General features: G+C 52.2%; 1 protein-coding gene across 9 annotated transcripts in view; it reads left to right on the top strand.

Moving 5' to 3' along the window:
* Sgms2 (sphingomyelin synthase 2) overlaps positions 1–19938 on the top strand; it is a 45658-nt gene extending 25720 nt beyond the window's left edge. For 5 of the 9 annotated variants that reach the window (XM_005406207.2, XM_005406208.2, XM_005406210.2 and 2 more), the window contains exons 2-6: positions 7988–8682; positions 12078–12195; positions 15037–15190; positions 17742–17908; positions 19144–19938. In XM_005406207.2, coding sequence (XP_005406264.1) covers positions 8228–8682; positions 12078–12195; positions 15037–15190; positions 17742–17908; positions 19144–19347 — 1098 coding nt within the window. In that variant the 5' untranslated portion in view covers positions 7988–8227 and the 3' untranslated portion in view covers positions 19348–19938. Of the gene's footprint in view, positions 1–5999; positions 6092–7058; positions 7139–7164; positions 7287–7317; positions 7433–7987; positions 8683–12077; positions 12196–15036; positions 15191–17741; positions 17909–19143 lie in introns of those variants that run through there. The other 4 variants (XM_005406206.2, XM_005406211.2, XM_013505417.1 and 1 more) reach the window with 4 other exon arrangements.
* The last annotated feature ends 2060 nt before the right edge of the window (positions 19939–21998 follow it).

Raw genomic sequence — 21998 nt, 5'->3', positions numbered from 1 at the left:
AAAAGGGCTGAGGATGTAGCTTGTTGGTGGAGTGCGGACTGAGCATATACAAGGCCTGTAATGGTTTGTAAACAGACTTAAGAGCAGTGTATCCTGTTCTAGGTTTTTGCAGGAGGGAAACAAGCAGTTGGATAAGGATCCCTGCAAAGTCGAGGGTATGCAAATAGATACCCCATGATTGTTGTCATGCCAATGGCCACCTACACTCTGGTGGACAGTTCAGACTCTGTACAGGGACATTTAGTAGCACAGACAACAAAAGACACACTTGTTTGTTAGAAACCCTCTTTGTCCCTTCAAGAACCAGCACAGGCGGTCACAACGATAGCTGAGTCTCAGACCAGCTGCTGTCTGCGTGGAGGGGGAAGTTAGGGGTCTGTTTCTCTGTAGCTAGGAACCGGAAGGATTTGGGTCTAGAGAATGTGCTTTCCTCTGGGACATGCCTATCCGTTCCCAGTCATTCTGAATACCCACGAACTACGCCACACATGGTTCCTGATACAATATTTAATTACCTTGGTGGATAAAACCAGATTTGTTGTTTCCTTCAAGTAGAAATATTTTAAATATACAGCTGTTATGGTTTCTATCTAGGTGTCCCACCAAAGCCTCGTGAGCTCGTAGGTGGGGTTTTGGAGAGCTGACTGGATCACAGGTGTGTCATACTGACCCTGGATTAGTCCATGATGAGTTAACAGCTGAATGGGATATTGGGAGCTAGAGCCGGGTTGGAGGAGGTGGTTCTAGGGGCGTGGCTTGGAAGGGTCTGTCTCCCTCCTCCTCCCTTGATTCCTCTCCCCTTGCTGTCCAGCATACCCTGAGCAGCTCTCCTCCACTAGGACACTCTACTATGCTGCCCTGTGTGGAACCAGAGGACTACAGACTGAAACATGAGCTAAACTAAAGCTCTCTTCACTCTGTTGTCTCCTTTGCTGTGCGGACTTTTCAGTCTGATGTGACCCCCATTTGTTGGTTCTCAGTATTATTTCTTGTGTGATTGGGATTCTGTTCAGAAAGTCCTTGCCAAGCCTATGTCTTCAAGAGTTTTACATACTTTATCTTCAAGCAAAGCAAGTGTTTCTGTTTTAACATTTAGATCTTTGATCCATTTTGATTTTTGTTTAGTGCATGGTGAGAGATAATGCATCGAGATTCAATCTTCAGCATGTAGAAGGCCAGTATCTCTAGCATCATTTATTAAAGAAGCTATCTTTCCCCAGTGTATGTTTTTAGGCCCTTTGTCAAAGATAAGGTGGCCAAATGTGCCTGGAGTTGTTTCTGCATTGTTTATTCTGTTATCCACATTTCTGTGGGGTTTTTCCCCCCTAATACCATGCTGTTTTTATCACTGTAACTTCGTGGTACAACCAAGTCTAAGATTGTGATGCTGCCTGCTTTTGCCCTTGATGCCCAGAATTGCTCTTGCTATGTCATCTCTTCTGGCTCCGTATGAATTTTAGGACTGTTTTCTCTAGTTCGGTGAGGAATGTTGTTGGTATTTTGATTGGGATTGCATTAAATCTGTATAATAATTTGGGAGCATGGCCATTGTAGCAATATTGGTTCTGCCAATCCAGGAACAGGGGCTGTTCTTTCATTTTCTGATGTCCCCTTTGATCTCGTTTTTCATAGTACTATAGTTTTGGTTGCAGAGGTCTTTCATTTCCTCGGTTATGTTAATTCCTAAGTAGATAATGTTTCTTGATGCTGTTGTGAAGGGTGGTATTCTCATTTATTTCCCTATGAGTTCACTATTGATATATAGGAATGCTGTTCATTTTTATGTGCTGATTTTGTATCCTGCTACACTACTGAATTTGGTTACTGATACTAGAAGTCTTTCATGGAATTTGTTGGGTCTTCTATGAAAAGGATCATGTATGTTATCTGCACATATTGATAATTGAACTTCTTCCTGTCCTACACATACCCTTTTTCTCTTCTTTTCTTTTTCTTGCCTGATTACTCTAAGGTTTCCAGAACTATATTGAACAGGAATGATGAGAGCAGACATCTTTGTCTTGTCCCTGATTTAGAGGGAAAGCTTTCAGTTTTTCCTCATTTAATATGATGTTGGCTAGAGACAGCCTACAGAATGGGGGAAACTGTTTTTTTCCAGCTATTCCTCAGCCTGCCACTAAGTAAATATTTGATAGGTGTGTTTTAAATACCAATGCAACCGTCGCATTTCTTAAAATTGTTTAAATGACATTTGGTTAGATTTGGAATTTTAATCTTTCAGGTACATTTGCTCTCTTAATGAAGTTATTCTCTCAGTGTCTCCTCCTCATGTATGTGGGTCCTCCAACTCAGTTTGGGTTTGGACTGGAACCCAGGTCCTAGCCAGGCCTGGTGCGCCACATGCATGTTGAGGAAGCACCTGGGAGGCTGATGCAGGAGGATCACCATGATTTCAAGGCCCGCTGGGCTACATAGTGAGTTCAAGGCCAGCCTGAAATGCATAGTGAGACTGTGTCTCAAAAAATAAACAAAGATATGTTGATCTCTAGACCTCAGACCTCTCCATGGAAATTGCATGCAAGTGTGTCTGTGTGGTTTCTATGGCAGCACCCGCAGTTGAGGTTTCCTGTTCCCGGATGGGACTCAGTGCGCTGTGCAATCACTGTACGTCCTCACCGCACGCGCGCGGCTAAACGTGTCCGCTCCTCTAACTTGGTGTCTCCACACCCAGGTTGGATTATTGATCTCCTTTCTTGTCTCCTGCGGAAAGCTAACGTCTCTTCCTTCTCCAAACAAAGAGGCGACGTCCTCTCTAATGCCACAGCCAGTGGCATGCACGGAAAACTTCAAGAAGTCATTTTTTTACAAAGCCAGATGTGGTGGTGCAGCCCTGTAACCCTAGCTTCTCCGGAGCCTGAGGCAGGAGGAAGGGGTGTGGGGAGAAGAGGAAGAAGAAGAAGAAAGTCATTTTCAATCTCCCAGTTAGGAGCCGCTTCTATTAGTCTATGCAACTATTCTGAAATGGTAGGAAGTAGACACACTGTTCAGTCACTGTGCGGTGGAGAGAGAAATCAATAGATGGGTTTGTAAACTAACCCGAGGGGCAATCAAGGAGCTGTGTTAAAGTAGAAAATTATTAAAGTCTTTTATTCTTTTATTTGTTTGTTTTGAGATAAGGTTTCACTGTAGTTCAGGCTGGCCTTGAACTATGCGGCCCACACTGGGCAGGGCTGAGGGTCACTTGCTGCTGTGCACAGCTGGCTTATCAGAAGCTGGCCTCTTAACAGCCCAGCTGCACAACACTGATGGTCTGCTGCTCCCATCCGGGCCGCTGCACTTACCCTGGCGAGTTCTAGGCCTAGAAACGGACTCCCCTAGGTCTGTTCTTGTCACTCTGCAGCAGCGATCTACTACAGGTACCCTCTAAAAGTCCTGCTATTAGCCAGGTGTGCTGGTGCATGTGTGTAATCCCAGCACTCGTGAGGCTGAGGCAGGAGGGTTACTGCAGGTTCAAGGCCAGCCTGGGCTGCACAGGGAGCTCAAGGCTAGCCTAGGCTCTGCATAGTGAGACCCTGTCTCAAAAAACAAAACAAACAAAAAAATCCTGCTACTAATTTCAAAATTTATTTCCTGCTACTAATTTCAAAATGTATTTAAGTACTGTGTTAGTGCTAGTATTTTCTCCTTAGAATAGTGGCTGGAACCCTAGGGCAGGGGTACACATCTATAATTCCAATACTTGGGAGGCTGAGGCAGGAGGATCTCTGCAGGGTCAAGGCCAGTCTAGGCTACATGTTTTCCCCTCCCATATCCAGGGGTTTCCAGCTATGAGCAGAGTCCAGGGTGCCCTTCTGCTTCGGGCCCTGCCTGGCTTCTACCTCTGATGTTAACCTTCATGGTCAACTCAGTGGGCCCCTGGTGATGCCTGGGGACTAGGAAAGTGCACTTCCAGGTGTGTCCGGGTGGCCATGGAGGTGACCTGGGGGACATCGGGAGCTTTGTCTGCACTCTGCTTCCCGGCCACTACCCCCTGGTGATCTGGTAATCAGCTCTGACCATCAGGTTTCTCCAGTCACCAATACAAAGACGAACGGGCAGGACACAGACTACCAAAACATCCTGACTGGGCGTGGTGCCGGCTCAGCCCTGCAATCCCAGCACTTGAGGATGCTGAGGCAAGAGGCTCACAGTGAGTTCGAGGCCAGCCTGGAATATGTAGCGGGACCCTGCCTCAAAAAATAAAACCAAACAAGAAATCTTACTGAATATTTTGGAAGTGCAGGTTCCTTGCAGGTACTGTGCAGTTTCAGCTTAGCCAAAGCAGGTGGCTGTGAGGACCGTGCCCCCTGCTTGTGCAGCGCCTGAGCCTCACTGTTTACTGTCTGGAAACTTGCACAGCTAATACTTGTTCTGGGTGAGGATTCCTTTCAGCTGTTCAAAGTGACCAGTTTCTTTTTTTAGTGAGAAAGATTATTTTTCTCTTTTAACTCACAGGCCTAGGCCCCAGGCCCCGCCCCCCCCATGATTAAAAAGCCTCTGTAATCTAACTTGGGGTGAATTTTGATAACTTCTATTAGAAGACTTCTGTTTTTTGTAACTTCACATTGTTTAGCCACACATTTATTTTTGGAGCACAGTTTACATAAGTTTTGTTACACATTTGCTTTTTATTGACTGGCCCTTGCCTGGGCTGTGGAAATGCATGAGATATCGCAGTCACTTCGGAAGAGCTCAGCTCCTGGTGAAGATGCCTTGAAGGCCTGGGAAGGCGCAGAGGCTTCGGGAGCCAGCAGCGCACAGGGAGTGTCTGAGTATTGCTTGATTTCTAGTTATACAGAAACAGGTCAGCCGCAGACTGTGTCACTGTAATTCAATATCAAGAACATTCATTTAAGGGCAAATGATTTGTAGTAAGTTTACAAAACTGGGCCGCCTCGGTGCAGTGTTTCCAGTTGTTTGCAGGCCAGACCCAGCCCACCCTCCTTCCCTTGAACGCTGATCACTGTCCAGCTGGTAGGAGCTGGTGTCGGTCTCTAGGGAAGCTACTAAGGTTGACCCTCTCCCTTAGAAAGGGCCGGTTTGAGTGCCAGCAACCAAAACCTCTTCTCCCCGGCCAGGCATATTCCTGCAAAAAGACGTGGAACCTCGTGGCAGCACAGAAATGTGTGATGAGAGCCAGGTGTAGTCAGTACGTGCCTATCATCCTAGCACTCTGGGAGGCTGAGGCAGGAGGATGGCAAGTTCAGGCGCAGCCTGGACAATTTAGTGATTTAGCCAGGCCCTGTCTCAACACAGAAACTAAAAAGGGCAGGGCGTGTAGCTCAGTGCAAAGGCCCTGGGTTCCATGCCCAGTATCAAAAATAAATGCATATTTAAAAAAATTAAATCCTATTGAAAAGATGGGTATCTGGGGGTAGGACAAAACACACACAGTGACAAGGACACTCTTCTGGGTTACTGTTGCTGGGAAGGATGTCACACATAAGTTTTAGTAAGCAGTGTGTCTTCTTTGCAGTTTCTAAGAACTTGTTGGTAGAAATATTTAACATAGGAAACAATCTCTTGTCTACTGAACACTTCTGCCCTCTGCTCTCTGAGGAGCTGATCCCAGCTGTCCTGTCCCTCAATGCGGACCGGCTTCTGGCCCCTGCCTTCACCCTGGCCGGCGTACCTGCACTTGTGCGCACCTGTCCATCGAGGGGACCCTCCTGGCTCCAGCACGTTGCTTCCCGATGCTGGGGGAAAGGATGACTGTAACGAGCAGGTTCTACGTGTGGCCTTCGTCCCGAGCCCGACTGACAGAGGAGTGCGCTCCATCCCTTTAGTCTTCTTAATGAAATCCCAGGGACGCGTCAATCCTCCCGCTGATGACACTAAACAGGCATCGCGCTCCCAGGGCGCGGAGCTCCTGTGATTAATTACTTCAGTCACCTTCCAGGAGTCCCCGGGGTGGGTGCCTGAGTGCTTCCGCTTAAAGAAAAAGGAGTTAATTGGATTTTCTCTCGTTCCGCATTCTGTGTTCTAGAACTGGTGCAGACATAGAGCCCACCTGCTGTCCACTGGGGAAACAGGGGTTTAACTCAGCCGCCTGCGGTAGGCAGCCAGGCTACCACATGTGGGGAGAATTGAGGTAATCTGTTCACTGGCTTGGCCAGAAGCTGTGAGTGCTACCGGGTGTGGTCTTCTCAGCACTCCGGAGGCTGAGGCAGGAGGATCGCTGTGAGTTAAGAGGCCATCCTGGGTACAAAGTGAGTTCAAGACCAGCCTAGAATAGCTAGCAAGACCTCTGCTTGGCGTCAGAGTCTGTGGTGGTGAAAATGCCACACCGAGTCATCTGGTCACTGTACTTCCAGGGTGGCCTCAAACTTGCAGGGACTCTTCTGCCTCAGCCTCCTGAATGTTGGGACTATAGGCCTGTAACATCACGCCTGGCTCCATACTGGATTTTCCCCTCCTGCTCTAATGTGCCAGTAGTGGAGGGACAAGGGGGAGGAGGGGTGGGAAGTCGGTGACACCCCCAGGCCGACTTCCCTGGCCTCCTAGGCAGGGACAGTGGCTGTGGGAACAGCTCTGCCAGGACAGCAGAGTGTGCCACAGGGACATCTGGTTCTGCCTGGTGGCCAGGCGCCCTCCAAAGTCGCTCCAGCCTCTACAACGCGGTCCTTGGGGCCCCATGTCTGCAGGGACACTGAGGCACTGTGAGTGGGGCCCGTGGTTTGGGACTTAAGCTGCTCCTCAGTCCCCCACGTCCGCCACACTGAGAGTAGGCCGGGGACGCGCTGGCCACGCCCCGCGCCCCTTGGTGTTGCCGCAGCCCTGCCCGCACACGCTGCCGGCCGCCTGGACTGCTTTCCTTTTCTGTCCCTAAATAAAGGCTGAGCTGTCACTACACGGTGTTATCCCTCCTGCTTATTTTTTCCTGAAGTGACCCTGCCACAGCCTTTCATGGTGGAGGGATTTTGCTAAAGTTGTGCCGGGCCTGGTTGGGAGTAATTGCGGGGTTTGCAGCCCTCCCTCCGCAGGTGGTGGCTCCCAGCGGGACTGAAATACCCGCTCCTAAATCGGGAGCAGCTGGGCGGCGCCGCCTCGGGGATAAGAGGAGGCGACGGAGAAGCCTGGCTGGAGCCTGCGGGGCTCCGGGCCGGACGCTTCCTGCCGTTCGCATCCTGTCTGTGTGGTGAGTGGCCCCGGCCCTAGGAGGGAGGCGCTGTCAGCCGCTAGCTGGCCTGGGCCGCCGTGGTGTGTTTTACCCTGCCAGCAGATCCTGCTTGCTCCGCAGCATTGCACTGTTACTTTGAAGGATGCCAACCTTCCTCGGCTAAAATGTGCGTCCCCGAATATAAAAGGGTAAACTGAGGCAACACCCTTGGAAATACCTTGAATGTGCTTCCCTGGAGTCTGTTCTTTATTGCCAAAAGACTCCAGTTTATTTAACAAGGCACATGGAGAGAGTAGCAATTATTCAGTACATGTAAGTAACTCACCCGGGTTTGTTTTTTGTTTTGTTCTGGGTTTTTTTCATCTCAGTCTGTACTCCCGGCTGACCTCGAGAGAGAATTCATGGCGATCCTCCTGCCTCAGTCTCCCAAGCTCTGGGATCACAGGCGTGGGCCACCCAGCCTGGCTTACCAGGGTGTCTAACCTTTTCTTCAAGGTTCTTAGGAAAGACAGTCCCCTGAAGGAAAGTTGGAGCTCAGGGCAGGTTCCTGCTTATTCTGACTTCTTGGTCAGAAACCAGCAAAGTGAGCGTCCAGCGGAACGTTTTCCATGTTGGGGCCTGACTTCCATTCAAGGGAATTTAAAGGGAATTGTTAAAACGTTCCTTTTTATACTGACCTCAGCTCAAAAAGAGACAAGAAGCGGTGAAACAGTTCACTCTTTTGTAAACCAGCTGACTCTCAGCGTGAGCTATTTTGTAGAGCCAGTGGCTTTGGCGCCTGTTTCCTTATTTTGAGAATGTTTTTGTTCCTCGTGGTTGATCATTGGCCAAGCATCAGTTGTGACCATAATTTGCCTTTGTTTTTAGGTGGGATCGTGGCATTGTTCGGGGGAAGGACAACTGGCTGGCTTCCTTTTGTGAAGTCAGGGAGCCCAGCAGGTAACTGTGCAGGGGAAGCAGGAGATGCCCCGTCTACACTTAATGCTGGGAAACAGGAGCGATCCTGAGAGTCCATGTTGACCTGGGAAACAGAAGGACTGAAAAAGTCACACTTCCACAGAGACCCAGAGGTCAGCCAGTCCTCCTTGCATTAGAGCCTGGAGGACCATGGATACCATAGAGACGGCAAAACTTGAAGAAGATTTGGAAAATCAAAGCAGCAATGCCCGGAGCACTTACCCAGGCCCCGCAGAGCCTGCCGAGGAGGGGAGCAAGGACGGCAAGGACAAAGCCCCCAGCCCAGCAGGCGCGCTGCGGAAGGGAGCCCGGAAGTACCCCGACTACATCCAGATCGCCATAGCGACCGACGCCAGGAGCAAGTTCCCCCTGGAGTGGTGGAAGACCGGCATCGCCTTGGTGTACGCGCTCTTCAGCCTGGTCCTGACCACCATCATGATCACCGTGGTGCACGAGCGGGTGCCCCCCAAGGAGCTCAGCCCCCCTCTCCCGGACAAGTTCTTTGACTATATTGACCGCGTGAAATGGGCATTCTTTGTGTCCGAAGTGAACGGGATCATCCTACTTGGTTTATGGATTACGCAGTGGTTGTTTCTGAGATACAAGTAAGTAGGTCTATTATGGGTGTTTGGTTTGCTGTTGTTTTTTATTTTGTTTTGGTTTTTTTTGAGGCAGGTATCTCACTACCTAGCCCAGGTTGGTCTGAAGCTCACAGCCATCTGCCTGCCTCATCCTCCCGAATGCCAGGATGACAGTTGTGCACCACCACTCCCAGCCTGATTGGTTTTTAAGTGAGCAGATATGTAACTTGAGATGACCTTTCTCAGTTTTTTTCCAAATAAATGTGCAGTCTTGTGTAGACAGTCGATGCGAGAAAGCTGTGGATCACCACAGAGTAAATGCAGCTGCCACTCAGTAAACGTTTGCTGAGCACCTGTGCATGCGAGGGGCCAGAGCCTGTGGCTGGGGCGGTGCCTCAGGGTTGATGGCTTCCGGGTGTGGGTCCTGCCTTCCCTCATCTGGGGCTGTGGCTCGTGCTGGAGGCCTGGAGTGGAGAAGCCGGCCTCCCCTGCCAGCATTCCAGGACCCCTCCTGGCATGGGAAGAGCTCTCAGGGTTGGATTCTTTTGCCTTCCTATTGGCGGTCCAGCTCAGGGCAGGGTCTCTCAGCTTGGGTGTCGGTGTGTGAAGTAAACTTGCCTCCCGCCCAGCTTCCGCCCCCCACCCCCTCCAGCCTGTTTTGGGACCAGGGCTCAGCCGGCAGAGCTCTGGGCTTTGAAGATCCTCGCAAATCCGAGTGATCCAAGCGCTCACTCCCAAGCAGTTACTTCTGCTCCTCCTGAGTTCTGACTTCAGTCCATTCCCCCCAGGCCTCTCTGTCCCCTTCAGCCCTGGCGCAGGTGTCTGCATTCTACCAGGATTCTACTAATGAAGCCATAAAATAGGAGTGTGAGCAAAATACTCCCCATAAAAAATAGCACATTCAGAAATATAATGTGTGCTGACTTGAAAAACTGAGCTTGAAAACTTTGAGGTCAAATGCATTCAGTGTTACTGGAATTATCCTTCCTGTGGGAGAGAGTCCCTGTTGCCTCCGTTTCTGTGGGTCGTTGCTTGTGACTAGGGGATCCTGCAGTCTCTGCCGCTTTGGGTTTGCAGACCAACCCTGTAGGCCCGAGCCGGCCCGAGCCTTTCCCTGGTGTAGCTCCCCTGATGTTTCCTTGCTGTGTCTGAGTCGAAAGCGGCTGTCCACTGTCTTCTGCGGAGCTGAAGTGAGTGCTGCAGTTGTTCGGTGCAGTGTGCTTTGCACTAAAAACAAAGGATGTATTTGTTGAAAGTTAGTGTTTCAGCATCTGGAACGGACACTGAATGTAAGAGGCTCCTGCTGGGCCCCTAGATGTTTGTTTCTCTTTAATTTGCAGGAAGCTTTTTCATGTATATGTGGAAAGACATTTCCAGGGCTTGGGAGGTCCCTGGGCTTAACCCTGAAGGTGGGCCTTCACCCAGTTATCTCATCGCTGTCCAGTGGCACAGCTCTTACTACGTACATAACTGCCTCGGGTGCAGCAGGGCCAGGGGCCGGACAGGCCAGCCTGGCAGTGACAGCTGTCTGGCATTTCAATTGCAAATCATACTGATTTACCTTTTTCGTTTTTGTTTTTTTGTCTTTTTGAGACAGGGTCTTGCTATGTAGCCCAGGCGGGCCTCAAACTTGCAGTGATCCTCCTTCCTCAGCCTCCGAAGTGCTGGGATTACAGGCAGTGCTACCACACCCCGACCTTTTTACTTTTGCAGTGGAATCAGGCCATATGCTCTAATGCCTGGTGGAATAATTCATATAACCTGTTTGGAGGATGCCAGTGGGGAAAGCCTCTCTCTCCCACCCCTCTCCCTTTCTCCTCTCTTCTCTCCCTGTCTCTGTCTCTCTGTCTCTGCTGTCTCTGTCTCTCTCTGTCTCACCTGTCTGTCTGTCTGTCTCTGTCTCTCAAAAACACGTTTTAAAGCTATGGGAAAAAACACATTAGCAGTCATTCTTTCCCTAAGTAAGGCTGTGGAGCACGGTGTCCTACGTTCATTCTCTGCCCCTAGAGGGCTGCAGTCAGTGCTGGAACAAATGGCAGCAGACTCCTTGTCACTCCCACTTACTATCTGGTGACTGAGCGCGCTGCTGGGGGTCTGCTCAAATCTGAGGTGAACCGCTGCCCCCTTAGTAGAGGGGAGGGACGCAGCACTGTTGATCCCCTGTTCCTTTTCTGTACTGAAGAAGTCAGGCTGGGTGTGGTAGTGCACACCTGTAATCCCAGCCCTGGGAAGGCTGAGGCAGGAGGATCCCTTTGAGTCTAAGGCTAGTCTGGGCTCCATAGTGAATTCAAGGCCAGCTTGAACTACCTAGTGAAACCCTGTTTTGAAATTTAAAAAAATACAAAAAGAAAAGGCAGCGTCGGTGCAGCAAGCCTTGGAATAAAGACATACTTCATTTACCAGACTAGATTTTTTTTTTTTGATCCCAGAAACCCTAGAATAGTCTTAATAGCTATTGGTGACAGGCAGCTAAATATGCATTTGTACATAATTTTTAAAATTAGAAGCCCTACCACCGACATGAATTAGACTTTGACCCATGTCAGAACCACAGACTTGGGGAAAATTGAAGAGCCGCTTTGCCCTAAGTTGCCTGTCACCCACACGCTCTGGGTGGAGCCTCTCCTGGAGGACAGTGGCCTCAGAGTCACCACTGGGGGTTTTTTCACTTTTTTTGCCTCTTTCTTGACTGATCTGTTTAATGTTTTAAATTTATTTTTAGTTAATGCACAAAATATAGAAATCATACTTTATTTTGAGACAGGGTCTCATTGTGTAGCCCAGGCTGGCCTCAAACTCACAGTGATTCTCCTGCCTCAGCCTCCCAAGTGCTGGGATGACAGGCATGCGCCACCACGCCCAGCTGGCCGTGTTTCCTGGCTATTATGACCAGGGCCGCAGTGCACACGCGCTGCCTTCTCTACCAGAAACTGCAAAATACATGAGCAAAACCTCGCACTTCCATTTTTGGGTATGTTTTCTTTGCCTTTTTGATTAAGGCTGAATAAAAGACAGCAGTCCATCTCTGGCTTCCCTAGGAAATGTCCTCAAATATCCCAGGCCACCTTGGCCATCTTCAAATCGGATTTCCCTGAAAATGTTTCATCAGGGAAAACAGGTTGTCGAGACGCCTCTCTGTCGGGCCCAGAGGCACCGTGCTCACCCGGCTCGAGTTCAGAGGCCATGGTGTCTCCCGGTGCGTCCAGCACTGCGTGTCGCCGGCTTCCCGGTGCCGGCGGCTGCAGCTGTCACCTTGCCGTGTCTCGTGGGGGCCTCTCCGCTGGCGAGTGGACTGAAGACCCAGAGGTTGCTGAGTTCTCCAGGGCCCCGGGCTGGTGCTGGGGCCCCGGCCTGTGTGTCTCCCCTCCTGCCGCCTAGCAAGCAGGGGCGCCGGCCAACTTGTCCCACTGTCCCCCCAGGTCCATCGTGGGGCGCCGGTTCTTCTTCCTCCTGGGGACTCTGTACCTGTACCGCTGCATCACCATGTATGTGACCACACTCCCGGTGCCCGGGACCCACATCCAGTGTGCCCCTAAGGTAAGGCGCGGCCCACACGGGATGAGGCAGCAGCCTGCTCCGTGCACCCTCCCTCCCCCGCTGAAATCCAGCTGCTTGCTATAATGTTCAGATGGGGAAGAAATTAGAGTGTATTTCTGAAAAAATGTACATCTTTGTAAATACAGATTTGTTTTCTGCTAACTGACGGTTGCCGTTGCTTGACTCTGCTGATTTTTGTTTTTTTTGAGGCAGGGTCTTGCTATGTAGTTCAGGCCTTGAACTTGTGGCGATCCTCCTGCTTCAGCCTCCTGAGTGCTGGGACCACAGGTGTGCGCCACCAGGCCTGGCTTTTGACTCTGCTTTTTCACCTTCTGAGTTACTGTTCCATTCACGTATTCATTCTACAAGCACTGAGCTCATGTCCCAGCACTGAGCAACCCAAACAAAGCCACCCTGAGCTTCTGCTCTGTGAGGGTGAGGAGTGACAGGCTCAGCCACAAGCCGAGTTGGCCGGGTCAGGAGGAACAGCTGCTCGAAGACCCCGGGGAAAGGCTGGGGATGGGGGTGATTGAGGGTGGGAGGAGCTATAGGAATGGGGTGAGAGCGCCAGGTGAGAAAAGAGCTGTGTCATGCTGGATTCAGGGGAGGCCGTGTGTGGGGTCGCCCACCTGTCATCTCAGCACTTGGAAGGCTGAGGCAGGAGGATCGCCAGCCTGGAGTTCAGGCTGAGTTCAAATCCAGCCAGAAAGTCATCGGATTCCAGATGCATGTGAAAGGTGGGACCCATGGAAAGTGCTTACAAGTTGGATGTGGGTTTGAGACAGAAGGGTCCCCCCGGGGCTTCTAGCCTTTGGACGCTGGGCCGGCCTCTAGCTGGGAGGTGGCGGGGGGCTGGGCCCTGAGCCCCACCCAGGCAGGAGCCAAAGTTTCTCCATATAGAGTCCATTCACCGGCCCTGAGCCCAGGTTTATAGAAGCAGAGGCATGCAGACCGCGCCCCCTTACCCCAGGGAGAAGGTGTGAGCCCAGCCACATATTTCAGGGCGCCCTGAGCAGATGCCCAAGGTGAGAGAAGAACAGAGCCGTCCTGGTCCTGGCAGCCGGCTGTCCCCCTCACCAAATGTAGGTGTGGATGGAGCAGTGTAATTTCCAGGAGCCATCAAAGTAGACGGTGTCCATAATTAAAACTGTGTCCACATTGAGTTTAAACATGGGCTGATTTTTAGTGAAGCTAATTTGAGGCAGGGAGGAGGTGGAAGCATCATAAACACCGTGGGGCAGTCCAGGGCATGTTCTGGGCAGTGGCGGCCACAGAGGGAGGCCGCTGGGCCGGGTGCGGGTGAATGGCGGGGATGACAGGCAGCAGATGAAACACTGCTCTTCCTGCAAGACGCAGTTTTCAGAAGCCACCTCGGCCAGTGTGTGAGGGGAAACTGAGCCACAAGCACTCCTGAGGCAAACTTGGAGGTGTCCTTGCTTTTTTCCCGCCTGTTGGCACAAGCTGGGATGACACCGGGGCCCCTCTGCGGGGACAGGGTTAGGTTTCAGTGAGAGGGGGTGGCACTGCTGTTACTCCGAGCCTGCTGGGACCTCTGCTGGCCCGGACCCTGGGTGATGCTGCCGCTGGCAGAAGCGCTCCTGCCTCAGGCTGTGCCAGCACCCTTGGGCCTCCTGAGTGGAGGGAGAGCAGCAGCATGGATCTGAAGTAAATAACGTGTCCCTTGCAGGGGGGACACAGTGGCGGGCAGAGTGCGCCCCTTGTTATTTGAGCGCAGTGTTGATGGCTTGGGCAAACTTCGTGCCAGAGCGCTGCCTCGGCCTGCGGCTGATCCGATGAGGCTGCTGCCTCGCTTTCCCCTTGGCACCAGGGCTGTGGCTGGGGGTGGCGCAGTCTGTGACGTGTCTTCCTAGGCGTGCCCGGAGTGAGCTGTGTGATGCTGCCCACGGTCTGCACACTTGGGAAGCATGTGATGCTTCTTTGAAGTCTCCAGGTCCTCCTCTGACCTCTGATCCGGTTGTGTTATATGTAGCACCTCGTTCTCAGGGTTTTTTGGTTTTTGTGTTTGTTTTAGACAGGGTCTCGCTATGTAGTCTAAGCTGGCCTCAAACTCATGGCAATCCTCCTGCCTCAGCCTCCTGAGTGCTGGAATTACAGACAGGACATATATTTTTGGCCACTGCCTGAAACCCCTGCCCTTGCCCATCGATGTCCCTTCCTCCCTGCAGCGGCTTCTCCTGGCTTTTGTCCCTTGACCAGGGACCCTGGCCTGGTCTGACCTGGCCTCCACCGCAGCACATAGGTTTCGATGGGTGTTTTCCTGATCAGAGCTATTGATTTTTAAAGCTGCTGGTCCACTCCTAATTCATCATTTTCAAACCTACGTAAATTATTTAATGAGTTGCAGCTCCACTTTCTAACTGCACACGTTCCTGTCAGACCTGAATCCAGCTGCACTCGTACCTGGACTGCCCGCTTACAACGTGGCCCCCAGCAGCAGGAGACATTGATAGTGTGGCCTGCAGCAGGGTCAAATATTGCCTGTCCCACACCCTCACTTCCTCTGCACAAAGGAAGAAAGCAGCTTTGATGGGCTTTTTGGTGCATAGCTGTGGTGAAGTCATTGGTTATTAATATTTCTGAAGGCTTTGCCCAGGGACACAGCACCGCCCAAAGGTATTATTAGCATCGCAGTAAATAATTTAAAATGTGTCCATAAAAATTGCCACTGGAATGTTGAGGATCTGGGCGAGGAACTTCTCCTTGGGTTCTGTTTTGCTTTTAAGGTTAAAGGGGTGATGCGGGAGGGGGTCCTGCAAATCAGCCCACGCCATGATCTTAGCAGCTTGTAACCCGTCTTCCCAATCTCCCTGTGTTGTGCAGCTAAATGGGGACTCGCAGGCCAAAATACAGCGGATTCTCCGGCTGATCTCTGGCGGTGGACTCTCTATAACCGGGTCACACATGCTGTGCGGCGACTTCCTCTTCAGCGGCCACACGGTGACCATGACGCTGCTATATCTGTTCATCAAAGAGTGTAAGTGACCGCTCACGCCCGGCGGGTGGATGGGGCCCAGGGTGTGCAGCCACCGAGCCCTGGTTCTGCTGGGGTACACGAGTGTGAGACTCAGAAGTGAACGTTGGGCGTGCCCGCGCGTGTGACTTCAGCTCGTCATTTGTCATTTGCACACTGGCCGTGGCTCCTCTGTAGCCCTGAACACGAGCTGCCTCCCTTGTTAGTGAACATCAAGGTGGAGAAGCCGTCTTCGCTCTGGAGCTGGGGGAGCATAGCGGCAGGGTTTGGCACAAAGAAACCCAGTTCCCCGCCGCAGTGGCTCCGAGACGTTTGCCCAGCACTCCATCCTCGTCCTGCCTGACTCCCTTGGCGATCCCTGCCCTGCCCTGGCCAGGGGCCCCTTCCCAGTTGCTCTGGGGACACGTGGCCAGGACACCATGGCAGAGGCGCCCAAGCCTCAGATCCATCACAGTTTCCCTGGTGCAGACCTTGTGTCTTCTGGAGCCCTTACTGGTGTCAGGGTGTCAGGTTGCCCTCGGTCTTAGCTGCCCACAGGTCCCCCCTGTAGTCCTATGAGCTGTGGCCACCAGGCCCAGTCCCTGCAGCAGTGCCTGTCTTCTCAGAGCGAGCATCCATTGGCCACTGTGGGTGCCCAGGCACGTGGGTGTGGGGTCAGCTTGGTTCTCCTCACCTCGGTGCAGATGGGGCCCTCTCCTGGCCTGGCATCACCCCACATGGGTAGGAAGCCGGGCCATGCACCTTGGCGTCAGGGCCGCCTGTGCACCCTGTCCCCGAGCTCTGCAGACTGGCGTGGCCGCCTCTTCCAATCCAGCTGCTCCTTTCTGACACCAGCCCTGGTCTGGATGTGTGCCGGGTCCTGGCGGCCAACTCCCATCTGCTTGGGGAGCGTCTCTCTGCATGGGAGCTCAGGTGCTCTCCAGGGCAGGGGACCTCCAGCTGCAGATGCTCTCTTGCCTGAGGGGCATGAGAAGCAGATAGAAGAGGATGAGGTGGGAAGAAGGCTGCGTGTGAGCAAAAAAGCAGGGGGACTGAAAACCAGAAAGAAAACACCAGGACATTTAAGGCCAGTTTTTAAAAATACCTAGGACCAAGTGCCGTAAAGATAATAGCATCTACGTCAGGCATGGTGGCGCATACCAGCAATCCCAGCACTCAGGACGCTGAGGCCGGAGGGTTGCTGCGAGTTTGAGGCCAGCCTGGGCAATATATAGCATGACCCTAACTCAATAATAATGGCATCTAGAGAGCAGCCCTACTTCTGTGCCAGGCATAACTTAAGCCTTTGATGCAAGTTAACTTATTTAACCATTGTGGCCCCCTGCGATGGAGGCAGGACCGTCCCTGTCCTTCTTGGTGTCAGCGGAGAGTGGCTGGGCTGCGTGCCTCCCCAGCCTGCGGAGGATCGGGGCCGGGCTTGAGCAGGCCAAGTGCGGAGCGCTGGTGCCACGCTGGGCTGATCTGCAATCTGTGGAAACGGAAGTTGTGCTTCTTACAGAATCCCCCGGAGGAGGCCTCTGACCTATGAGCAGGGCATCTTTTTCATTGTCCTTTCTGCCACCTCAGCAGTAGCCTCAAAACTTGGGATGAATTTTATACTTGCTGAAGGTCACGTGTGACAAAGAGAGGTTTTTCTTCCCCCAGCACACGTTTTTGACTGGGCAGTTTTTAAGGTGTGTAAGTTGGCGTGTAACACGGAAACAGTTCTGTTTTGGGTTTTCTAATTTTTGGTGAGAAAACGGCAAGTCTGTAACACGTAAACCTGAGTCGAGCTCACAGTGAATTCTGCACGTGGACGGGGCTTCCCCGTCCTCGCTGGGGCCTGAGCAGTCGCCGTCTGAGTGGGGCAGCATCGTTGCGCAGAGACCTGGGCTGAGTGCTGGGCTACTCTTCCCACCATGGTCAGCCCGGACTCCTTGCCTGTGCTGTATCATGTGGGGACTGACACTTAGTTGTGAGGCCACGTGAAAACATGGGACTGCGACCATTTTGTGGGTTTCCTAGAGCTGGCTTCTCACAGTGCTACAAATATCACCAGGGCGTATAAAACTTGCCCGGAGAAACTGGCCTCTCTGTTAATACTAAGTGTATGGTGAGTCGGGAACACTTGTGGGGGTGCCCACCTGTCATCCCAGCACTCAGGAGGCTGAGGCAGGAGATTGCGCAAGTTTGAGGCTGGCCTGCACTGCTGGGCGAGACCCTGTCTCAAGAAAACACAAGAAACAGCTCGCCACAGTGCCGCCCTCACCTCCAAATGCACGTGTAGAAAAGTCAGTTGAAAACCCCGATTGCCTCCTCCCTGGTCCCTTTGTCCCTTTTTCATAGCAGCCTTTGCTTTTGACTTTCGCTGTTGCTCCTGGTGGTGTCACTCATGGGCCAGTCCAGCCAGACCAATGAATGATTCTCTCCCCTCCCTCCCCCGGCAGCTTCGTCCTCACCACCCTCGGCCCCTGATGATCCTCACCCTTGCGGCCGCGCCCCCTGAGCAAACTTCGGCAGTGGCACCCAGTCCCTCGCCAGGGCTCGCACTAACTGTGCCTTCTCTGCCGTCCAGATTCACCGAGGCACTTCTGGTGGTATCATTTGATCTGCTGGCTGCTGAGCGCTGCCGGGATCATCTGCATTCTCGTAGCGCACGAGCACTACACTATCGACGTGATCATTGCGTACTATGTCACCACGCGGCTGTTCTGGTGGTACCACTCGATGGCCAATGAGAAGGTGAGAGCAGCCGGGTCCTGGGGCCTTCTCCCCTCTCCTGGGCCAAGGCCCCTTCCGTGCAGGCGGTGCGGGTGGCCTGGTGGAGTCGCCCTGTAGAGAGCAGGTGTGCAGTTTCATCCCCGCACCCGGACTTCTGCCCCCAGCAAAGTGCGCCAGCCAGGCGTGCAGGGGTAGAGGTGGCGAGGCGCCCGACAGTGTATGGGGACCGCAGGACACGTGTGCTAGATCAGAACCGAGGAGCCTCCCATGTCCGTGGCAGCCCTGGGTGGCAGAGGGAACAGGATGGAGAAAACTTTGAGGGCCAGATGGCGGCTACGTTTTAAAATCAGGCAAAATAGGTATCTTGGGGATCCACGGACAGCACCTCTTTGGGAGATCGGGGCCTAGTGGCTGTCCCCCTTATCTCCTGGTCTCTGCTTCTTGCTGTCCCTGCATGGCCTTTTGGACTTCTGCTCGTTCTCACGGAGCTTGCTCAGATGCCACCGCTTCCGGGAAGCCTCCTGCACTCCTCCTCCCTCCACAGGCCCAGTGGACCTCTCCCGCCCCACCCTGCTGCGTTCTGGGGGCGGAGTAGGCGGGGCTGTGATGCTCTTTGGGTGGGCTTGCTGGCCGGCTGGCGCAGCGCTGTCTGCAGCTCTGTGAGCCGGGGCTGTGTCTCTCGGTGCGCTGCGTGATTCCTGAGCTTGCTCGGTAGTTCTGCTTCCTGCTCTGCAGCCTCCCTTTCTGTCCTTCCTACCGCATCCGTCCAGACTCTCTGGCCCTGCCACACCGAGATTCCCACCTTGGCTCTTCAGGGTTTAGCTTCCAGCGCTCCTTCCTGCTCCCCTGCCCTGAGTGCGCCCGACCTGGAGACGCCGTGCAACACCACCCACCGCCCTGTGCATCCCGAGCTGCCTTCCTCCTGCACAGGCGGGCGGTGGAGAGCACATGCGCCTCAGACAGGGCCAGGAGCTAGGGCTCAGGGCTCAGGGCGACCACAGTTACCCCCGTGGCGTGGAGTCTGAAGTGACATGCATGACCACTTAATTAAGAAAAGCCTGAGGATGGGCGTGTGGCGCACTCCCATAGTCCCAGCACTTGAGAGGCTGAGGCAGGAGGGTTGCTGTGAGTTGGAGACCAGCATGGGCTGCAGAGTGAGACCCTGTCTCCGACAAAACAACACAACAACAACAAAAGAAAAGCCTGAGTGCAAGTCACCAAAGATGTCTCCTCTCTCCTCTCTCCTCCCCTCCCAGAACCTGAAGGTGTCCTCACAGACGAACTTCTTGTCCCGAGCCTGGTGGTTTCCCATCTTCTATTTTTTTGAGAAGAACGTCCAGGGCTCGATCCCTTGCTCCTTCTCCTGGCCGCTGTCCTGGCCTCCTGGCTGCTTCAAGTCGTCCTGCAAAAAGTACTCCCGGGTGCAGAAGTCGGGCGAGGACAATGAGAAGTCCACCTGAGCCGCGGCCGCGCCCCCGCGAGACCTCCATGCTGTGACCACAGGCAGAGCCACATTCGTCTTTGTTTCTGGAGGACTGACTGTGAGCGAAGAAGCGGAACACACGCCGCAGGCTCGGTTGGGGAGACAAGGAAGTGTTGATCTCCTGACCCTGTTTGATTCCTCCTGAGAAAGCTGCGTTCACTGGGGACTAAACCCCGAAGTGGGCTTTCACGGTGAGCTTGTTAAAGAGGTGCCAAAGAACACAGTACCCCGTCTTCCTCTCTCTCCGCTGAAACCCTGCACTTCAGCGTTCTTTCAGGTTGTTTTTTTCCTCCCAAGGGCAGAGGGATTTGTTCATGTTTTGAATAAAAGATCGGGGTCTATGTAGCCACTGGGTCCGTGGATGGGGCGTCTGGGGAGAGGGCCTTTATCCCAGGGCTCCTCGAGGGGTCCTATGCGGGCCTGGGGCTGAGTTCAAGTGCACTTCCTTTCTTCCCTGGCACTGGGTGGGGGAGGGTCCTGGTGAGGTCCCGCAGTGCCCTCTGCTGCCACCGCCCAATGCACTGGGTATCACTTTGACTCTTTTTGCTTTTTAACTGATCATTTTAAAGAAAAAAAAAAAAAGATCCAAAGAAATCTGGAAGTATTTGATCTATCCATGCATTTTACATGTACGGATATATTTCAATTTAAAATCTCTAGGATGTCTGGGTGTGGTGGCACACACCTATAATCTCAGCACTCAGGAGGCTGAGGCAGGAGGATTGCTGTGAGTTCAAGGCCAGCCTGGGCTACACAGTGAGAACCTGTCTCAAAACACCAAAAATAAGTAAATAAATATGGTTCACAGGGAGCCAGAGGCTCTTTCTGTAAAGGTTGTGGTCCTCACATACATCTCAATGCTGCCTGCCTGGCACATTCGCCCCTGGGACCCCGCGCAGGCCGCAGGCATGTGGGCTGCTGTGTTACCCACCCCGCTGGGGGACGAGAGCAGTGCCCCCCTCCCCCGGCCCACGCAGTGCCCCGACTAGAACTTGGAAAGCTGTTGGGCACATTTCACTGCAAACTGCTTCTTCCCGACCCACTGTGTGCGGTGGCCGAAGCTGGCCAGAGGCTGCAGGTCCAACACGACCAATTTCCTGTGTGCTGTCTGATGGCACGGTGACACAGGAAGGGGCTAACTGTTCCTAACTTTCTTTCAAGCGGTGCAAAACAAAGATGGCAGTGAAACATCCTATCGGATCATGCTGTCAGATTTCCTGCAGTGTTTAGTGCTGTTGAGTTTTTTGGATAATTCTTGGCTTAATCTCTTAACTCCACGAACACCAATTTGTAAGACCCGGGAGAAGGGGGAGAGGTGGCTCTGCTTCTTCAGGAGGTGAAATTTCCTTAGATTTATCATTGTAAATAAACCACTTGGCCTTGATACAAATTGACCTTCACATTGCTTGCAAAAGGCACAATACAGATCTGTCCAGAAGGGCCATTATCCTTTGGTGCTAAAATTCTCTCTGTTCAGAGTGGCTCTTTCTCCACTAATAGAAGAATCACTAAAGGAAGGGTGGTTGAATTTAGAGGCAGGAAGAAAGACTTTCCAATTGGTTATTTTAAACAAGAATTGAAACCTTCATCTTTGGCAGATTTTAAAACCCAAGGATTTCCCCATAGGATTTCTAAATAAACCAGTAATCAACATGTATCTAGCCTACCTGGTATGTTTAGACATAATTCTATATAGTTTCCACCCGTGTACATTTGTCCAACAGTGACACTTGGGGTAGAACAAGATGTTCTGCTTGGACACAGATTTCAGACAGATTTCAGAGTGTAAGAAAAATCTTTGGGCCCTGAAGCCTGGGGCTTGGCCCCTGGGCCCCTTCACTCAAAGGAACAATCCATTGGACCTAAGAGCCCCACTGGGTGTCCACATAACCCACTTCCTGCCATGGGAGAAGGGAACTGCTGAAGCCTTGAAAATCATTACGTATTGATTATCGGACACCCTTGACACAGGAAGCCTTGCACTTTAGTCCGCTAATCTAGTCACAGAGAAATAACGGGCTCCTCCTGAAGGACCTCAGAGTCTCTGTGACCCTTACGCGTGACACAGCTATTTCTGTGTCCTCTGCGTCTGTGTCCTGGTGCTCTGTCTAGTAGATGCCAAGAAAGGAGTAGCTGGATAGTAAAAGGGGAAAGTGTCAAAGTTTCAAGCAGAAGGAAGAAATCATGATACTCATCTACATGTAGAAAATGAGCAAACTTGAGACCTAACCGACCCGCCTGCCACTTCGGCATGGAAAAGCAAGCAATTATAATGTTGCCTTGGAAACAGTAAATTTTCATGATGCCGTCTCCTTGCCAATCACGATACAGCTGTTACCCATGACCCATGTTTTTGTGAGCCTGTGCTCTGAATGGAATCCTTTCCTGTAATTCTGTCCTTGAAATATCTACATCATGTAATGCTTATAAATTATGCCACATTTTTTCCTGACTTCTTTCCAATGGAAATAAGTTCTCTCAGATTCCATTTGTTTTTTTAGCTCCTTCACAAGATTTAAAAAGAAAGCATTCTTCTGCCAGTCCCACCTGAACTCAGTGTGAAGTTGCGATTTAATATAGGACATCTTGGGAAAGAGACCTTGCTGTCCGAGGGCACTTGGAGCGCTG

The sequence above is a fragment of the Chinchilla lanigera genome, unplaced genomic scaffold (assembly GCF_000276665.1).
Source record: "Chinchilla lanigera isolate Chin_1 unplaced genomic scaffold, ChiLan1.0 scaffold00095, whole genome shotgun sequence".
Lineage (NCBI taxonomy): Eukaryota > Metazoa > Chordata > Mammalia > Rodentia > Chinchillidae > Chinchilla > Chinchilla lanigera.
This window is presented reverse-complemented; position numbering and strand designations above follow the sequence as displayed.